The 17489-nt window shown below is 41.7% G+C and overlaps 1 protein-coding gene across 2 annotated transcripts in view; it reads right to left on the reverse strand.

Annotated features, from left to right (window-relative positions):
• Positions 1–4930: 4930 nt before the first annotated feature.
• The window catches only part of LOC309499429 (uncharacterized protein), a 211653-nt gene continuing 199094 nt past the window's right edge, over positions 4931–17489 (reverse strand). The window contains exon 2 of one of the 2 annotated variants that reach the window (XM_082170681.1): positions 4931–5620. In XM_082170681.1, the coding sequence (XP_082026807.1) occupies positions 5619–5620 (2 nt within the window). In that variant the 3' untranslated portion in view covers positions 4931–5618. Of the gene's footprint in view, positions 5621–5745; positions 5872–17489 lie in introns of those variants that run through there. The other variant, XM_082170680.1, reaches the window with a different exon arrangement.

Genomic DNA, 17489 nt, shown 5'->3' on the forward strand with positions numbered 1-17489 from the left:
TTATGTTTTTGGTGTCATTTGAAATGTCTCAAAGTGAGTGGTACAGATATCTCATATCCAAATAGATAAAATAAAAGGAAATAAGGTTTAGAGAAAACTGGTTTAGAGATAAGGCCAGATAAGGCAACCCCCCTTTCATTGAATAGAAGATGAAACCCCCCCTTTCCCTTTCCCTTTCTCTCTCTATCTCAGGTAGGCTACAAGCTGGGTAAGATTATTTGGTGTAACCAATGTATAACCATGTTCTAGATATTTGAATTGATTGTGGAATTGATCTCTGATATCTGAAATATTAAATTGTTACATGTGATTATTCTAACTGATTTTGACATTGTTCATTTAATGGTTAAAAGGAATAGTCATACATTCGCTCACTTTTAGTGAGGCACAGATGTTATTAAAACCTTTCATTTATAGAGTCAGATGAAGTAATGAGTAAATACATATGATCAATGTATTACAAATTTAACAAACCAATACTTTGCATGAGTGAGGACAGAACACGTGATACCTTCCCCGTGTATTGGCGAACCGGCAATTGGACCAATATTGCGGGCCTTACACCCGTATTTATAAAACTTCTCAGAAATGCTCTTAAGAATAGTCTTAAGCTTTGACTTAAGTGTCAAAACATTCTTAGTAAAAAGTAGGACTTCTCTAAGAGTAGGAGACTTTTATAAAAAAGCTAAAAGCAACTTTCTGTAAAGCCTTAGACTGATTCTTAAGTGCTGACTGAAGTGGGACTTAAGTGCTGCAAACTATGGACTACAATGATGTCAACCAGGGTTCTAAATGACTTAGGACTCTTGGGGGGTCCCCTAAAATGTAATTATTAACAATTCTGAAGACTACCTTGCTACACTATACTGTAGGCAAAATTATATGGGCCAATGTTGAAGGTGGGATAATGGTCTTGGGATGTTTTTCATGGTTTGGGCTAGGCCCAGTATTGCAGTATTGTAGTGGTGTCTGGAGAAGTGGCTATAATCTAACAGGTAACCCTCTAACTCTGGAGCAACAAAGTTACAGCACCTTATAGCTGGGCTTGGCTGCACTGCGCTGAGCTGGGCTGTACTTGGTTGGGCTGTGCTTGGCTGCGCTGAGCTGGGCTGTGCTTGGCTGCACTGCACTGAGCTGTACTTGGCTGCGCTGAGCTGGGCTGAACTTTTAGGGTAATAAAAAACAAAAAAAAACTCCGCACATCACTTTTGGCCACTACTGTATATTTGGTGTGGTCAGTGCCACAATAGTGCTATTCAAGAGCCTACTAACTGTGGACTGAAGGGCCGGAGTCATCACAGGTGCACTGCTGCATTTTTCCAGTCGCCAAAAATATAATTATTACTTTAATTTCATTAAATTGCTGTAAATTTCTAAAAGAATACCTTGATGATTAAACTTTTTTATCGTTTGATCAACTCCATCATCATTTAACTCCAATACATCATTTCATTGAAAAGTGCATGACCACGTCCTCTCTGCTGCCATCTTGTTACTCCTGACTAGGTTAGGACACCTCTCCAGCTCTCTTAAATAATTCACGAGCTGAGACCAAAGCTGCGTCCGAAATTGCGTACTATGTGAGTAGGTACTACATTTAAATTAGAACGTACTTCGCGACCGTTAAAAAAGTACGTTCTATATAGTATGAATACGGGTAGTATGAATGGAGTCCGGTGTGGTGAACAAATGAGTCCTACTAAAGAGATGAGTCCGAGCTTAGGACCCAAGCAATCCGATTGGTTCAAAGCACGTTTTATGGGTAATCGCTTTAGTGCCTGGTTACAAATCATACAAAATCACTTTATTATAGAAGACGTCTGTTCTACGTTATAACGAGTCATTAATGTATTTTTAACTTATACGTTTCATATGCTAGTATTTAACCGAAGCTATAGATTGTGAAATTAAACATTTCTCGTTGTTAGTGTGTTTTTTAGTTAGCTTAGATAGTAGCATAGCATACAGCTAACGTTATTCGATGATCGTGCTAGCTGAGCTTTACCCAGGGGGGCAGGGTTTCATAAAATATTGAAGCTTTCCCGGGCGCCGCCATTGATTAGCGGACCATCACCTGCTGTTAGCATTCCATTGACTCCCATTCATTTTGGCGTCACTTTGACAGTGAATAACTTTACATCTGAGGCGTTTAAAGACTCCATTTGTCCATTATTTATTTCTAAAGAAACACGAAAAAGGCCCCATTACCTTGTATCGTACGTTATGGCCCCGTAGATGCAGTTTTTGTAAAAATAGGCTAACGATTGCGTCATAACCACGCGACTCTCTGTCGCACAGTAGAGAGATTACCGTATGGACAGGAGGAGAAGCTCGCGGGCAATCGGGGGGACGTGGAGGCAAAATGACAAAGTAATTAATCAGAATACTTAGCAAAAGTTTCTCCTGCTTCTAGCTCATGGACAGCTCCTACTCACACTCTCCGTCTCTGCAAGTTTCGGAAGGGAATGATTCAGATTTCTCTTGGCGCAGCTACTAGAAGACAGACAGGTTGCTCATGTCACATCTACGTCGTCAAGCTCAGTTCGAGTCTGCGCAGTACGCTCGACCATCAGGAAGTGATTATTTGTTATTAAGCAATAGGGCATAATATAATTTTTTTATTACAAGCATGTCATTTGTGTACTAATGATTTATGTCATAATTAATTCTTAAAACAGAACATCATACAATACAATAACATTTAATGTAATAAAATTAGTGAACCAAAACGTATAAAAATTAAATTAAATTACACAATACATTACATAATTGTCACGGATACATCAGCGTCAGCACCAGACCTCCACACTCCGCACACTCGTTCTGCATCCCCTGAGTTCTAATCACCTGCACCTGTCATCTTCACCTGCTGCCAATCTCCTGTCATTTCACTCACTGGTTAAATACACCACCAGTTCCCTCAGTTATCTGTCAGGTCTCGTTGAAGCAACATCAACTTTCTGACTCTCCCATACCAAGTAGAAGACGACGTCACTACTTACCTGCTAGCACACTTACCTGCATCTTCGGATTCCTCAGCCAGTCCATCGTGTCTCCTGTCTGCTTCTGCCATTCATCTCCAGCCCGTCAACATCCACTGTGCATCTGCCAGCTATCACCTGTAACAGATAAGAGACTTTGTCAGTGCTATCTCTTCCATTGATCCTTCCTGCTTAAGTCATCACTCATCTACTCACCTGCCGTGACTGTTCCGTTGTGCAAATAAAAATCCTTGTTACTTTACCTGTTTGTGTCGTTCTGATTCCTGACAATAATGAATTCAACTGAATTGAGATATAATATATTTCATTTTTATTAACACAAAACTACAAGCAAAATGCACATCGTTTTATAGAGCTTTTTAAAATACACAACAATACAAAGCAGCTTTAAACACATACTCTAGTATGTCTTTAATTTCCTAAATACTTTTGTGATAGTCCTCTGGCTATACATTGTGAAGATTAAAAAAACAATTAATGTTGAGTTAGCTGTGTTAAAATATTGAATGAACTGTAAGGTTAAAGTATTTTTTAGGTCCATCCTGGATTAGCTAATGAGACACAAATAGATGCAGTGTCTTTTGCTGTATGTAAAGTCAAATCTTTAGTTTGAAGTAAATTCATGTTGTAGGCTATGTGCAGTCAGTTCTTTGTGGAACCATCCTAAGGCCTAGATGATGCAGTCAGTTGAGATGTGCCGAAGCATGGTGGGGTTGTGACCTGGTAGGCGAGGAGGCTAGACTTGTTGTCATGGACTGGGTTGAGGGAACTCTGCAAAACACACGTCACATGCTGCAACACGTCACGTGCAACTGTACACTCGCAAAGTCTGTTGTGCTATGGAACACCACTCACTGTTTTTACTTTGATGGGCAAACTGGAAGGCACAACGCAGCAGACGTAGTTAGCTCATTGAACCTTGTTGTCATTTCTGCTTGTGCTATGCAACATCACTCACTGTTAGGATGTTGTGACATTAAAAGGCTATTTTAATGACACAGTCCACAAGATAAGATATATCTGTCACGAACTGCTCGGAGACACGAAGGTTCAGATCCAAATGCAGCTTTTATTTAAGGCGCAATCCAAAGGCGTAATCCAAAGTACAGGCAATGGGTCAAAACACAGGTAGGCAGTCAAAAACAAACAAATAAACAAACAAACAAAACAGGCAGGGGTCAGAGGCAAAAGAGTAATCCAGGGAACAGGCAAGAAATCCAAAAAACCAAGAGACATGAAAACAGGGAAAACGCTCAGAAATGCAGTGTGACACAAACAAGACTTCGCGGTGAGTGAATGAATGAACATGGTATAAATAGACAGACTAACAGGATGAGACAGGTGAATGCAATCAGTGAATGAGGTACAGGTGAATGTGATCAGTGATAAGTGATGATGAGTCTGGGCAGTGAGTTATGGGAAATGTAGTTTGTGAGTGAAACATGATAGTCTGGTGTGGAGTGCCCTCTGGGGGCTTTCAAGGGCACTCCAGCTGGTTATCGTTACATAGCCCCTCCCCAAAGAGCGGCTTCCAGACGCTCCAAAACTGTCCAGGTGGGAGGTGGCCCGGAGGCGGATCCGGGGGCGGGATGGAGGGCCAGGTCCGTGGAGCGGAAGAGGACCTTGAGACTGCGGTAATACGGGAGGCCAGAATGGAGCAGGCAGAGCAGGCAACCAGGGCGGAGCAGGCTGTGCAGGCGACCAGGGCGGAGCAGGCTGTGCAGGCGACCAGGGCGGAGCAGGCTGTGCAGGCGACCAGGGCGGAGCAGGCTGTGCAGGCGACCAGGGCGGAGCAGGCTGTGCAGGCGAGCCTTCAGGCGGCCAGGGCGGAGACGACCATGGCACAGGAACAGACACCGGCTCAGGAACAGGAACAGACACAGGAACAGACACCGGCTCAGGGACAGACACCGTGGCAGCGGCTACTATCTTGTCCGAAGACACTGGCTCGGCGGAGACCATCTTGTCCTGAGACACTGGCTCGGCGGTGGCCATCTTGTCCTGAGACACTGGCTCGGCGGTGGCCATCTTGTCCTGAGACACAGGCGTGGTTTCGGCCATCTTGTCCGAAGACACAGGCGTGGAGTCGGCCATCTTGTCCGAAGACACAGGCGTGGAGTCGGCCATCTTGTCCGAAGACACAGGCGTGGAGTCGGCCATCTTGTCCGAAGACACAGGCGCAGAAAGAGGAAGAGGAACAGATTCAGGCTCAGTATCAGGATCAGATTCAGGCTCAGGAACAGATTCAGTCTCGGCGGGACGAGACTCTTGATGGGCGGACGTGATGTGAAGCTCAGTCTCTGGATCGGCTGACGTGACGTGAAGCTCAGTCTCTGGGTCGGCAGAAGTGACGTGAAGCTCAGTCTCTGGGTCGGCAGAAGTGACGTGAAGCTCAGTCTCTGGGTCGGCAGAAGTGACGTGAAGCTCAGTCTCTGGGTCAGGATCAGCGCGCTCTGAGCTTGACGGGACCAGTGGCGGCGAGGGCTTTGAGCTGGGCAGGACCAGCGGCGAAGAGGACTCTGAGCTGGACAGGACCAGCGATGAAGAGGGCTCTGAGCTGGACAGGACCAGCGGCGAAGAGGGCTCTGGGCTGGACAGGACCAGCGGTGAAGAGGGCTCTGAGCTGGACAGGACCAGCGGCGAAGAGGGCTCTGGGCTGGACAGGACCAGCGGTGAAGCGGGCTCTGCGCTGGACAGGGCTCTGAGCTGGACAGGACCAGCGGCAATGAAGAAGGCTCTGTGATGGACGAGACCAGCGGTGAAGAGGGCTCTGAGCTGGACAGGACCAGCGATGAAGAGGGCTCTGTGCTGGACGAGACCAGCGGTGAAGAGGGCTCTGTGCTGGACGGGACCAGCGGTGAAGAGGGCTCTGTGCTGGACGGGACCAGCGGTGAAGGCTCTAGCTTGGCGGGCATGTCGCTTGCTGTCTCAGGCGCGGCGGGCATGACGCTCTTAGTCTCAGGGGCGGCGGGCATGACGCATACTGCCTTGGCTTCGGCAGATTTGGCGTGAAGGGCGGGCTCGGCTGGACTGGCGTGAAGTGCGGGCTCGGCTGGACTGGCGTGAAGTGCGGGCTCGACTGGACTGGCGTGAAGTGCGGGCTCGACTGGACTGGCGTGAAGTGACTCAGCCAGCAAAAGAGCCTGGATTATATACCTTTGAAGATTCCAGCCAGGGTGATGAAGTGGCATTAGGGAGCTGATCGGCTCGGATAGTCCTCCATGGAAAAATATCATTAGGCAAACTTCATCGAAAAATGCCAAAGGTGCCAGCTCAATAAAGTCTCTCACGTACTCCTCTATGGGCCGGTCTCCCTGACGGAGACACATAATCTTTGCTGCTGGATTCATGGTGGTCATCGCTGCTGGATCTTGGTATGGCGAAGTCTTCTGTCACGAACTGCTCGGAGACACAAAGGTTCAGATCCAAATGCAGCTTTTATTTAAGGCGCAATCCAAAGGCGTAATCCAAAGTACAGGCAATGGGTCAAAACACAGGTAGGCAGTCCAAACAAACAAATAAACAAACAAAACAGGCAGGGGTCAGAGGCAAAAGAGTAATCCAGGGAACAGGCAAGAAATCCAAAAAACCAAGAGACATGAAAACAGGGAAAACGCTCAGAAATGCAGTGTGACACAAACAAGACTTCGCGGTGAGTGAATGAATGAACATGGTATAAATAGACAGACTAACAGGATGAGACAGGTGAATGCAATCAGTGAATGAGGTACAGGTGAATGTGATCAGTGATAAGTGATGATGAGTCCGGGCAGTGAGTTATGGGAAATGTAGTTTGTGAGTGAAACATGATAGTCTGGTGTGGAGTGCCCTCTGGAGACTTTCAAGGGCACTCCAGCTGGTTATCGTTACAATATCAGCCCAAAAGTGACTGAAACCTTCCGTTCGTCTCAGTATTATATGGCTGATCTGAACAACAAAAGATTTTTAAAAAAGTAATTACTTAATGAGTTAGTTTAATGAGTTAGTTCACTAAAAAATCTACAAATCAGCCATCAATTTCTCCCAACATATTATCAAATGATACCAGGGTGAGACAATTATGTTTGTTTTTTTTGGTGATATAAAAAATTCCAGTATATATTTGTACCAACATGATCCAATAAAATGCGTACCTCAGGAATCAGTTCACACATTAAAAGGTCGATATGTTCAAGCTGTTTGTCCTTTTGCTCAAACACAATGTTGTCGATGTGTCCTAGAAGTTCCTCAACATGTAGGCCTACTGACAAGGCTGGATTAAAGCTCTTTGGTTTTGTCATTTTCCCAGTCTTCATTTGCCACCATTAGTTCATGTGGGTTTCAGTGAGCCTTTCACAATTTCCTTGGAACAGCTCCTGAAAAAAATATATTTAGTATTGTAACGTAAACTGTATATATGACTCTGGGTCAATACGAATTAGCTCAAGGATATAGGGAATTTGGAATTATTAATAATCATAACTCATGGTCATAATTCATAAATCGCATATACATTTACTTTATCAATTATCGAGATTACCTTGTTCTGTAACTGGTCTAGTCATCAGTCATTCGTCCAGCGAATAAATGTAAGATTATCACAGTCAAGAAGGGGTATCCCGTTTACAAACTCCAAGAAAATTTATCTTCTGGCCGTGAACATAAAACTTTCTGGGTTTATGAATTAAAACTACTCAAAGTAGTCTATAATATCGAGCGTGTAGCTTAGATCTTTTGCCATTTTCATTGACTTTATAAAGATGGATTTTCAAATACAGAGAGAGTCAAAGTATGAATAAGTTTTAATAAATGTCAAGACTAGAGATTACATGAGCTACAACTATAAACGTACGTAAAAATGCAAACAATAAAACAAACAAACATTTAAACAAACAAGAACATAAGAAATAATGTGATCAGAGTGAATGATATGAAAGAGAGAAAATAAGGAGAGAAAGAGTGAAATAAAAGAGAGAAAATAAAGTGAGAGAGAGTCAGAGAATTGAAGAAGAGCCTGGCAACTTATTACAAACAAAGAACCCTTTTGAGAGACACCTAGATTCAGCTTTAAAATATGTCAGATTATATACTTTATATAGTATATATGAGCTGAGAAAAAGGAATATGTGCGTGTCCTGGTCTTCTTCCGGAGTTGTGTAGCGGGAAGATTTGAAGGTTCACTTGAGCGTACGTTACCGAGAATGATTCAGGCTAAGTTCATTCAGCTCGTGAATGAACAGAGGCGAATAGGAAAACGAAACTAGACTATAGAAAACATACAAAGAAATAAAAGAGAAGAGAAGCAGGCCGAAGCCGGTCCGGACTTGGGTTTCCAGAGTTTCCGAAGGAGGGAGAAGAGAGCGGGAGTTGAGAGTTTGGACTTTTTATCATTGTCCCGTGTACGCCTCCTTTGCGTGGAGGACGAATCATCTTAGAGCATTTCGAACGGGAAGATCTTTTCTTTGTCTTGTCAGGACAACTAATCTGCATGGTTTATGATGGTATGAATTGTCGTCATTTCTACCCAGAAAGATTGTACACACAGAAGATTACATTTTACTGTAATCTCGCATGTGTGAGTGTTTCAGTCAAAACACGACGGTTAACCAGATACCAAGGATGACAGATAAAACATTTAAGGATACACAATTACACTCAAAAACCCGATTATAGGCATTTTACATTTGATTAACACATAATAAAATTGTAGATACTTCCATTGTGACATGTGAAGACATCTAAGCACCAAAAGGAATATATTTAAAATATTTAGCGGTACTTTTCTCTGAAAAGTTCCATGGATGGTGTCTGTGTGTGTAAAGTGTGTTTTGGAATGTGTGTGCGTTGGAATGTTGCGCCCCCGTTGTCTCCCTTGCATAGGGCTGGATGAGCTTGGTGGTCAAATTTTATGACCTGCCAATGAGATCGGATTACGGGATGTGATTCTACTGGGAGAACATTCTTCAAAAATACATTTCAGAGCCAAACACTCGAAGATCATAACTATATGATCAAAACAACATTAATCACACATACATACAGGAAGTTCAGATACAAGTCTGAGTGTCATTCAGAATTCAGGCTGCTTTTGTGAACTCTTGTCCTTTCCCCCACCCTTTCGGGGGGGTTCAGGATGTGAGTCCCGTGAGTTGGCGAGATTTGAATCAAGGGACTAGGTCGACCCTTTTGCTCAACGCTCGGCTTGTTATAAATGTGTCATGTGCCAGGGAGGCCCTAGCCCGAGCGGCGCCCCCGCTGGTCAACATGCCCCAAGGGGGTCGTAAACAGAATGCTCTTTGTTTACTCAAGAAGAAACGAGCTGTGTTTTGCAAATCAGGATTCGCTAATTCAGAACATCTGGCCGGATGACAAGTCAGTGTCGCTACAGTATAGCAAACAATATCTAGACATTTTTAATTTCGTAAAATCTTATATGTACCTAAATTTCAGTGTCACTGGTTAAAAACAAATGAAAATTGTATTATTTTTTTTGCATCAAATGTCACTACTATATAAAGCACTTCAGTTTTACAACCAGTCTATTGTAATGTTAGGAAAAGTATCTGCATTGCCATTGTTTTTCCTGACAGAGCTGGTTCCATGCCATCCTGATCATGTGCACATATCCCTTCAACTGACTGAGGCAAAAACTTTTTTACAAGCAACGTAATTTAGGTATTCTAATGATTTTATTTTTTATTACGTTATAGGGCCTAATAATTAGTTGTTACGACGACTTATTTGTTCCCTCGTTTTAAAAATTTGTGAGCTGTGTCCCAAAGTGAAGGCTGCGTCCTTCGAAGGGTGAGATTGCCACTAGGTGTTCCCCATTATGCTGTCGCCTAGCAACGCTGCGACAGGAGAGCTGCCATCCTACGCGGCATTTATTTTAAAAAATGGAGCAAGATTTAATCATTTAATTATTCTTTTTTTTGATGTTTTACTGGAGGAGATGGTGGGGATGTTTCATCCCCGGCGCCGCCGGGTGATGTATCTCCGGCTTTGTCAAGACCGTGGCCAGGTAAGGTAAACTGGTTTGCTGCATCCCAATTCAGAAGTTGCGTCCTTAATTGCTGGAGACTGTGCACTTTAAAATGTACAGTATTGGGTGTACTTGAGAAATGTAATGATAGGCTACTTATGAAAATACAAAATACACAAAGCTGTTCAAATGTTTAGTTATAGGCTACCTTACGAAGATGCGATTTTTTACGGAGTTTATTCTCTTGATCATGGTGATCTTAATCAGGCATGTTTCCACTTTCCAGCGTGCTTTGTTTTAACGCAGTTGAAGCATAAAACACAAAACAATAAATAAACACTATACCTCTTAAATAAATACAGTGAAATATACCTCTTTATATATATATATATATATATATATATATATATATATATATATATATATATATATATATATATATATATATATATATATATTATACTCCGCTCGCCTTCGGATGCAGCCTTTTATATGGCACGCATCTGTATAGCAACAATTCCTTAAAATTGGGCTCGTTTCATTTTCAAAATAACCTGTGATTGACTGTAAGCAAGTACATTCGTTAAGTATACAAATGTGAAGCATTGAGGGTTTTTTCTCTCTCACAGGACAGCAACACTACAAAACCATAGTATTTTACAATATGATGCATCTTATAGTAAATATACTCAACAGTAAATTACTTTAAATATAACAAAGTATAGGTTCAACATATTCAGAATTAAAATGCAATATACACATAGCCAAGCAGTAATATGAATGCAACAACATATCTAAAAACCCTGACAAGGAGGTTTTTTTATGCAGAATACATAACTGTACTTTTACTCTTAATATCTTAAGTAAATTAAATACAAGTATGCAAGATAACACTTGTACATACTGTAAGTAAGGTTTTAAATATAACTACTTAGATTTCCCCAATGTGCCATTAATTCTTACTAAAAGTAGTTTAAGTATCACTATATCTTCCAACAATTACTTTGTCACAACTCTAAACTATTTATCTTTTGTTTGTTTCTCTAAATCAGACCAGACCAGATCAGGATAAACCTGAGCGTGCCAGTGATGGGCAGGTCTTTTAATGACCGTGACACACAACCTGATTTTCGGCTGAGCAGGGAGGCCCTGAGAGTGCTGCTGGACCTGTTGAGAAGTGACCGGCAGCACGGATGGGGTTCCACAATAGAGACCCTGGTATTTCTTTTCTGACTGGCGTGTGGTACATCCTACAGGGTCATCTCCAGAGTGTTTGACATGCCTCGTTCCACTGTCCACCGCATTGTCCACCGGGTCGCTGAGGAGGTGGTGGCCATCCGCCACCAGGTCATTCGATTCCCCAACACCCCAGAAGACCTGGAGGCAGTTTGCCGTGGGTTTGCAGGGCTGGCCAGACAGAGAGCTTTCTTGAAAGCTGCAGGAGCAATCGACGGCTGGCATGTCCGCATCAAGCCTCCAAGCGGCCCTGATGGTCAATTCTACAGGAAGAGGAAACTGTTCCAGTCCATAATCCTGCAGGCTGTTTGTGACCATCAGGGCCGCTTCATTGACACCTACGTGGGCTGGCCCGGGTCAGTGCATGACGCACGAGTGCTCCGGTACAGCCCACTGTACAGGCAGGGCCGGTTCTAGACATTAGGAGGCCCTAGGCAAAATTCATGTTGGAGGCCCCCCACCCCCAATAAAAAATCACTTGAAGCAAATATGATTCCTAACCTTTTTATTTATACAACATTTAATTTTAAAAGCAGTATATTTTTACTTACACAGTACATAAGTTTGGACACATTACTATTTTTAATGTTTTTGAAAGAAGTCTCTTATGCTCATCAAGCCTGGATTTATTTGATCAAAAATACAGAAAAATAATATAGTGAAATATTATTCAAATTTAAAATAATGGTTTTCTATTTTACTATACTTTATATTTCTGTGATGCAAAGCTGAATTTAGTGTCACGTGATCCTTCAGAAAACTTTATAATATTCTGATTTATTATCAAATGTTAGAAATGGTGCTTAAAGGAGAAGCACCACTTTTAAAATTCACTTTTAAAATGAAAATTCTGTCATCATATACTCACCCTCATGTTGTTTCAAACCTGTATGAATTCCTTTCTTCTGCTGAACACAAAGGAAGATATTTAGAAGAATGTCAGTAACCAGACAGTTTTTGGGTCCCATTGACTTCCATAGTAGGAAAAAAATATACTATGGAAGTCAATGGGACCCAAAAACTGTCTGGTTACTGACATTCTTCTAAATATCTTCCTTTGTGTTCAGCAGAAGAAAGAAATTCATACAGGTTTGAAACAACATGAGGGTGAGTATATGATGACAGAATTTTCATTTTAAAAGTGAACTTCTCCTTTAATATTTATTTTATAACCTGTGATACTTTTTTTCAGGATTTTTTATTATTAAAAAGTTGTTTTAAAAAAGTCTTCACTATCACTTTTTATATATTTAACACATCCTTGCTGAATATTCCTGTTTTTTTCTGTATTTTTGATCAAATAAATGCAGGCTTGTAGAGCATAATAATAAACTTCTTTCAAAAACATTAAAAATAGTAATGGGTCCAGACTTTTACCGGTACTGTATGTACATATTAATCAAACTTTATCTAAGGTAATCTCTTTTTTGTTTAATGAAGATGTTATTGTTGTTGTTGTTGTTATTTTGCTGTTTTATTCAATTTATTCACAGTTCCAGAATCCCACTTCAGTAGATGAGCATAAGTGCTTTTATATTGCATTGCTACCTTAAATATGCTATACACAAATCAAGTGGAAGAGAAAGACACGATCGCTACTGAGCAGAAAAAAATATATAAACTGATATTATTGGCGTAATGTCAGGGTATAATCTAATCATCAGCAGAATTTAGAAGATAGACCCATAGATATGAGATCCTTTATTTGAAACATTTAAAAATGTTGTAGTGAGTGTGTTGGCTTTTTAACTTAGAATACAGACGTCTTGTCTTTTAATTTTGTAGCTTTTTTACTAGTCAGCTCCCGACGCGATGTTATTCATTGTACGCGCAAATTCAAAGCGTCGCGTCTGGGCACGTTAATGACGCTCGCGCTCTTTTAAACTCGTAATAAAGCGGTTAATGATTTTTCCAGAAATTACGCTGATCTACAGTACAAGTTTATATTTAGAATACATTGCAATCACTCCAAAATAGATGACGACAACTCACACACCTGCATTATGAGCTGTGCTTCTTTGTGTGCTTATTAGGCTTTTGCCTCGCAGCACCTGATGGATGTTCGTTACACATACTTTCAGAAGCCGGCACCCGCTTTGTAACGGACACATTAATTGGTTTAACTGCGGTAATGTAACAGTCTATGGTTAAGATAAACATCGTCACTATTTTTAGTTAATTAATAAATATTGAAATAAATTGTAGATAGGACATTTGTACATTTTTTTTTTAACTTTTTTTTTGTCCCTCTGTCTGGGCCCCATCCCGCCAATCGGGCCCTAGGCACGTGCCTAGTTTGCCTTTGCGTTAATCCGGCTCTGTGTACAGGAGGTCAGTGTACCCTCCTCCAGGGCACTTCATCCTCGCAGACGGAGGGTACCCATGTCTCCAACACCCACTCCCCCTCATCACTCCCTACAAGAGGCCAGTACGAGGTGTGGGAGCCCAGCACTTTAATCTTCATCATTCCAGGGCACGCTCCATTATAGAGCGTGCTTTTGGGATGATGAAGACCAGGTTCAGGGCCATCTTCCTGCAAGCGCTGGAGGTGCACCACACCTTTGTACCTCATGTAAGTTAAATGAAAAATATATTTGCAAAAAACGTAATTAACTTCTTTCTTCCAGACCATATAATTTTTTGTTTTGTTTTTTTCATTTCAGGTCATCATAGCCTGTGCCATCATCCACAACATCTTGGGGTTGGTGACATCATGGCCCCGGAGGATGAGCACGAGGAGGATGATGCAGAGGATGGGGGAGCATGTTTTGGAGACAGTCAGTGGTGCTTCCTGGCGTGACCTGGGGCCTGTTTCAGAAAGGAGGTTCAACCAAATCTGAGTTAAAACTTGAACTCTGAGTTGACTTACCCTGAGATGGGAAACTCTGAGTTTTTGGTTACAGAACAGCTGAAATTAGTTAGTTCAATGAGTTGACTGACTCTGAGTTAAGCGCGTGCACCACAACTATAAAAAGCCATTATCAATGGAGCGCAGATATTATGAGTCACCATGGCAACAGCGCCAGACAAAAAGAGGTCTTCATATATCTCACCAGCAGAAATGGATGAGCTTTTGCAAGCACATGGAGAGTACGAATATATATATATATATTTTAAATATCGGCTGCAGCAGCGAAGGACAGAGAGTTAGCTAGGGAGAAAATAGTTTGTAGCAAACTGCTACAAGTTAAGTAAAAAGGAACAGATATTTAATTAATAATCATAATAAATAATACAATTAAATAAATCTACACAATTTCACTATAGTCTTTGTACAAACGGAAAGTAAAAAAAAATGGTAACCGAAAGAGGAAAAGAGGTGTGGTTTTGAGTGACAGAGAACGAAAAGAGGAAGAGGAAGTAGAAAGGAGGAAGTAGAAAAGAGGAAGTAGAGAGGTGGAAGGAGAGTCTGGTCGGGAAGTTGAATCCGCGTCTGGGAAAGTCTGAGGGAAAACGAGGCCGTTGTTGCAGCGTGTCGAGAAGTGCTCTGTGTTGGATTATTATTCATGTTGTCAAAGTCTGAACGTCTGCATTGTGGAATACTGGCGTATGGACGCGCATGCGATGATTGAGCGACTGATCGAGCTGGAACCTGGACGCCGTGGGTGTTACAAACCGACGCCTAAAGGGTAAACCTGAGAAACTGCAGAATCGCAAGTTTTACCCTGTGAGTGTTAGTCCCTTCCTTGACACTTTCCCGACGTTTGATCCTCGAAAGGTAAAAGGAGAATTAAGTCTTCCCCGCGCTCTCAAAAGTTCCTAATTCTAAATAGCCTACTCTTCTCTCTTCCTGCAAAACATCAAACGACCCACTCTTTCATCAGGAACGATTATTGTCCCCTCTGTCTGTTACTAAAAATATTATTTGATTTACTTTCGTTTTTATTATAAATTTACTTATATTTTGAACTGTTTTGGGATTGTCTTTTTGTTGTAGGTTTATTTGGTCTAATTGTTAATTTTCTCAGTGGGTGCGCAACCGCGCCGGTGTTTTAGTTGCAACGAACTGATTTATTTATTTGCTAATTTCTGAGAGCTTACTGCTGGACACTGAGTTTTTTTTGTTGGTGAACATTTATATGAATGGACTTAATGAAAACAGCAAGACTCTTTTGTGGTTTTCTATGTTTTCCATAACAGAGAATAAAATTGTTTGTCAGTTTATTTAAACTGTCTGGCGCCCAACGTGAACATTTAAAATTTGAGTAACTCACCGTTACAGAATGGCGCCCAACGTGGGGCCCAACGTGGGGCCCAACATGGACAATAGATGAACTTTAACTTAACTATAAACTTAAACCGACAGTGAGACAGTGTTGAAATACTGAAACCAACTTGGAATATGGACATTAAGAAATGGACTGTCTTTCACACTTGAATCTGAAATGAATATTTGAACATTTAATGTTTGTTTGTTTCCTCTAAAATTGAATCTCATGCTTGAAGCTGAATGGAAATGTTGCTGGCATTCATTTAAGATTATTGTTCGTAGAGCTGTATATGTTTTTGATCATTGTGGTAATTGTGAAAATTGGTACTCTACAATTGTTTTACCATGTCTACTCATTCAAATCACCATTCTTTCCCATCTCCTTTGATGTCCCCTCCAGACATTTCCACTCCATTACATGTCCCTCTTCTTAGCGCTAGGGATCATCATCTAAACCTACATGCCCCCATTCCCAGAGACCCCCCTTCCTTCCTTTTACAATCAGCAGATATGGACATTGCAACCCCTGCTTCTTTTTCCCCTGTTTTAGAAACTCACACGGAACCTCCTGGTGTGTCCTCCACTCGTGAGGGAGCCTCACTTGAGTCTGAGATTCAGTGTGAACTCCCTATGATGCTTCCTACCCCTGGTAGAGGATGGGGCCAACTTACTGAGCAAGTCCATGATAATCTGAATAAACTGTATCAGGATTTTGGTAAACAGGACAAGGTTCTAAATGATTTAATTAAGCAAGTACAAAGAAGTAGATTTCATGTAGAGTCCAAAATAAACAAACTAGCAGAACAAACAGATCAAACTTTACAAAACCTACATCGGGTAGTATCTTCAAATAAGGAAAAACACGACAGTGAAATGGATACAATAATGAAAGCAATCAAAACTGTAGTGTCAGAGGAAATGGACAGAATAAAAGTTTCTCTGGTGTCTGATCTTGGATTTATGGTGGATCAGTTGCAAATAGAGGTTCAGCGAGACTTAAAAGATATGCAGAAAGCTGTGCAAGAAAAAAACATTGAGCTGGTAAACCAAATTTCTGAGTTCCCCTCAGCATTAAAGAGTTTGTCTACAAAAGTGGATGAAATGGGTGGAAAACTTGACACACTCTCAGTGGTTCACACCAGTAAAATGGTGGATGAAGAAAGGCAATCAACTCATTCAGCTTCCGCCCTCTTACCGGAGCCTTCACCCTTGATGACTACTTCTGTTCTTACCTCTGTTCCCAAAACTGATCATATTAAATTAGTCTTTCCTACCTATGGGAGGCCAGGAGATGATCCTGATCCACTATTGTACTTATCAAAGTGTCAAGATTTTCTTGCTTTGCACCCATTATCTGACACTGATCTTCTTGCTACTTTTCGTACTGTTCTTCATGGCACCGCTCGAGATTGGTGGGAAACAACACGTTCCAAAATTGCATCTTGGGTGGAGTTCAAAGCTTCCTTCTTATCCGCCTTTTTAGCCGAAGACTATGAAGACGAGCTTGTGGAACGGGTCAGAACTAAAAAACAGGGTGAACATGAACATATCAGAGACTTTGCATATTCTTACCGAGCTCTTTGTATACGATGGAATCCAGACCTCACTGAAAAGGACATTGTTAAGCTTATATTGAAACATATAAAACCATATCTTGCCAGCCAACTCAGTGGAAGAGTGGAGGACGTGGATGAGCTTGTGCGTCTGGGTCATCAGATGGAAAAGGACCATGAACTACAACTGGCATACGAGCATAACATTCATGTCAAAAGAGCGGGTCCCATACAGAAGGGATGGCATCATCCTCCTAACGTTCCTCGAGAAGACAAAACCCCATTGTGTTGGCGTTGCAGAGGCACACATTCCCCTGGGTCATGCCCTCAGTACAATTCTTCTCCATTCACTCAAATGAGTAGTCAATATAACCAACAAAAATCAGCTAAGTCCAAAACCAGTGGATACCCCAGCAACTCCACTGCATCAACGGTGACTTCTAAACAGTCTTTTAAGGTTGACTCCTTCCAGTCTAAAGATTCTTTGTCAACTATGAAACAACCCTCCCCTTTGAATCCAAAAGCCA

The sequence above is a fragment of the Leuciscus leuciscus genome, assembly GCF_965113295.1.
Source record: "Leuciscus leuciscus genome assembly, chromosome: 5".
Lineage (NCBI taxonomy): Eukaryota > Metazoa > Chordata > Actinopteri > Cypriniformes > Leuciscidae > Leuciscus > Leuciscus leuciscus.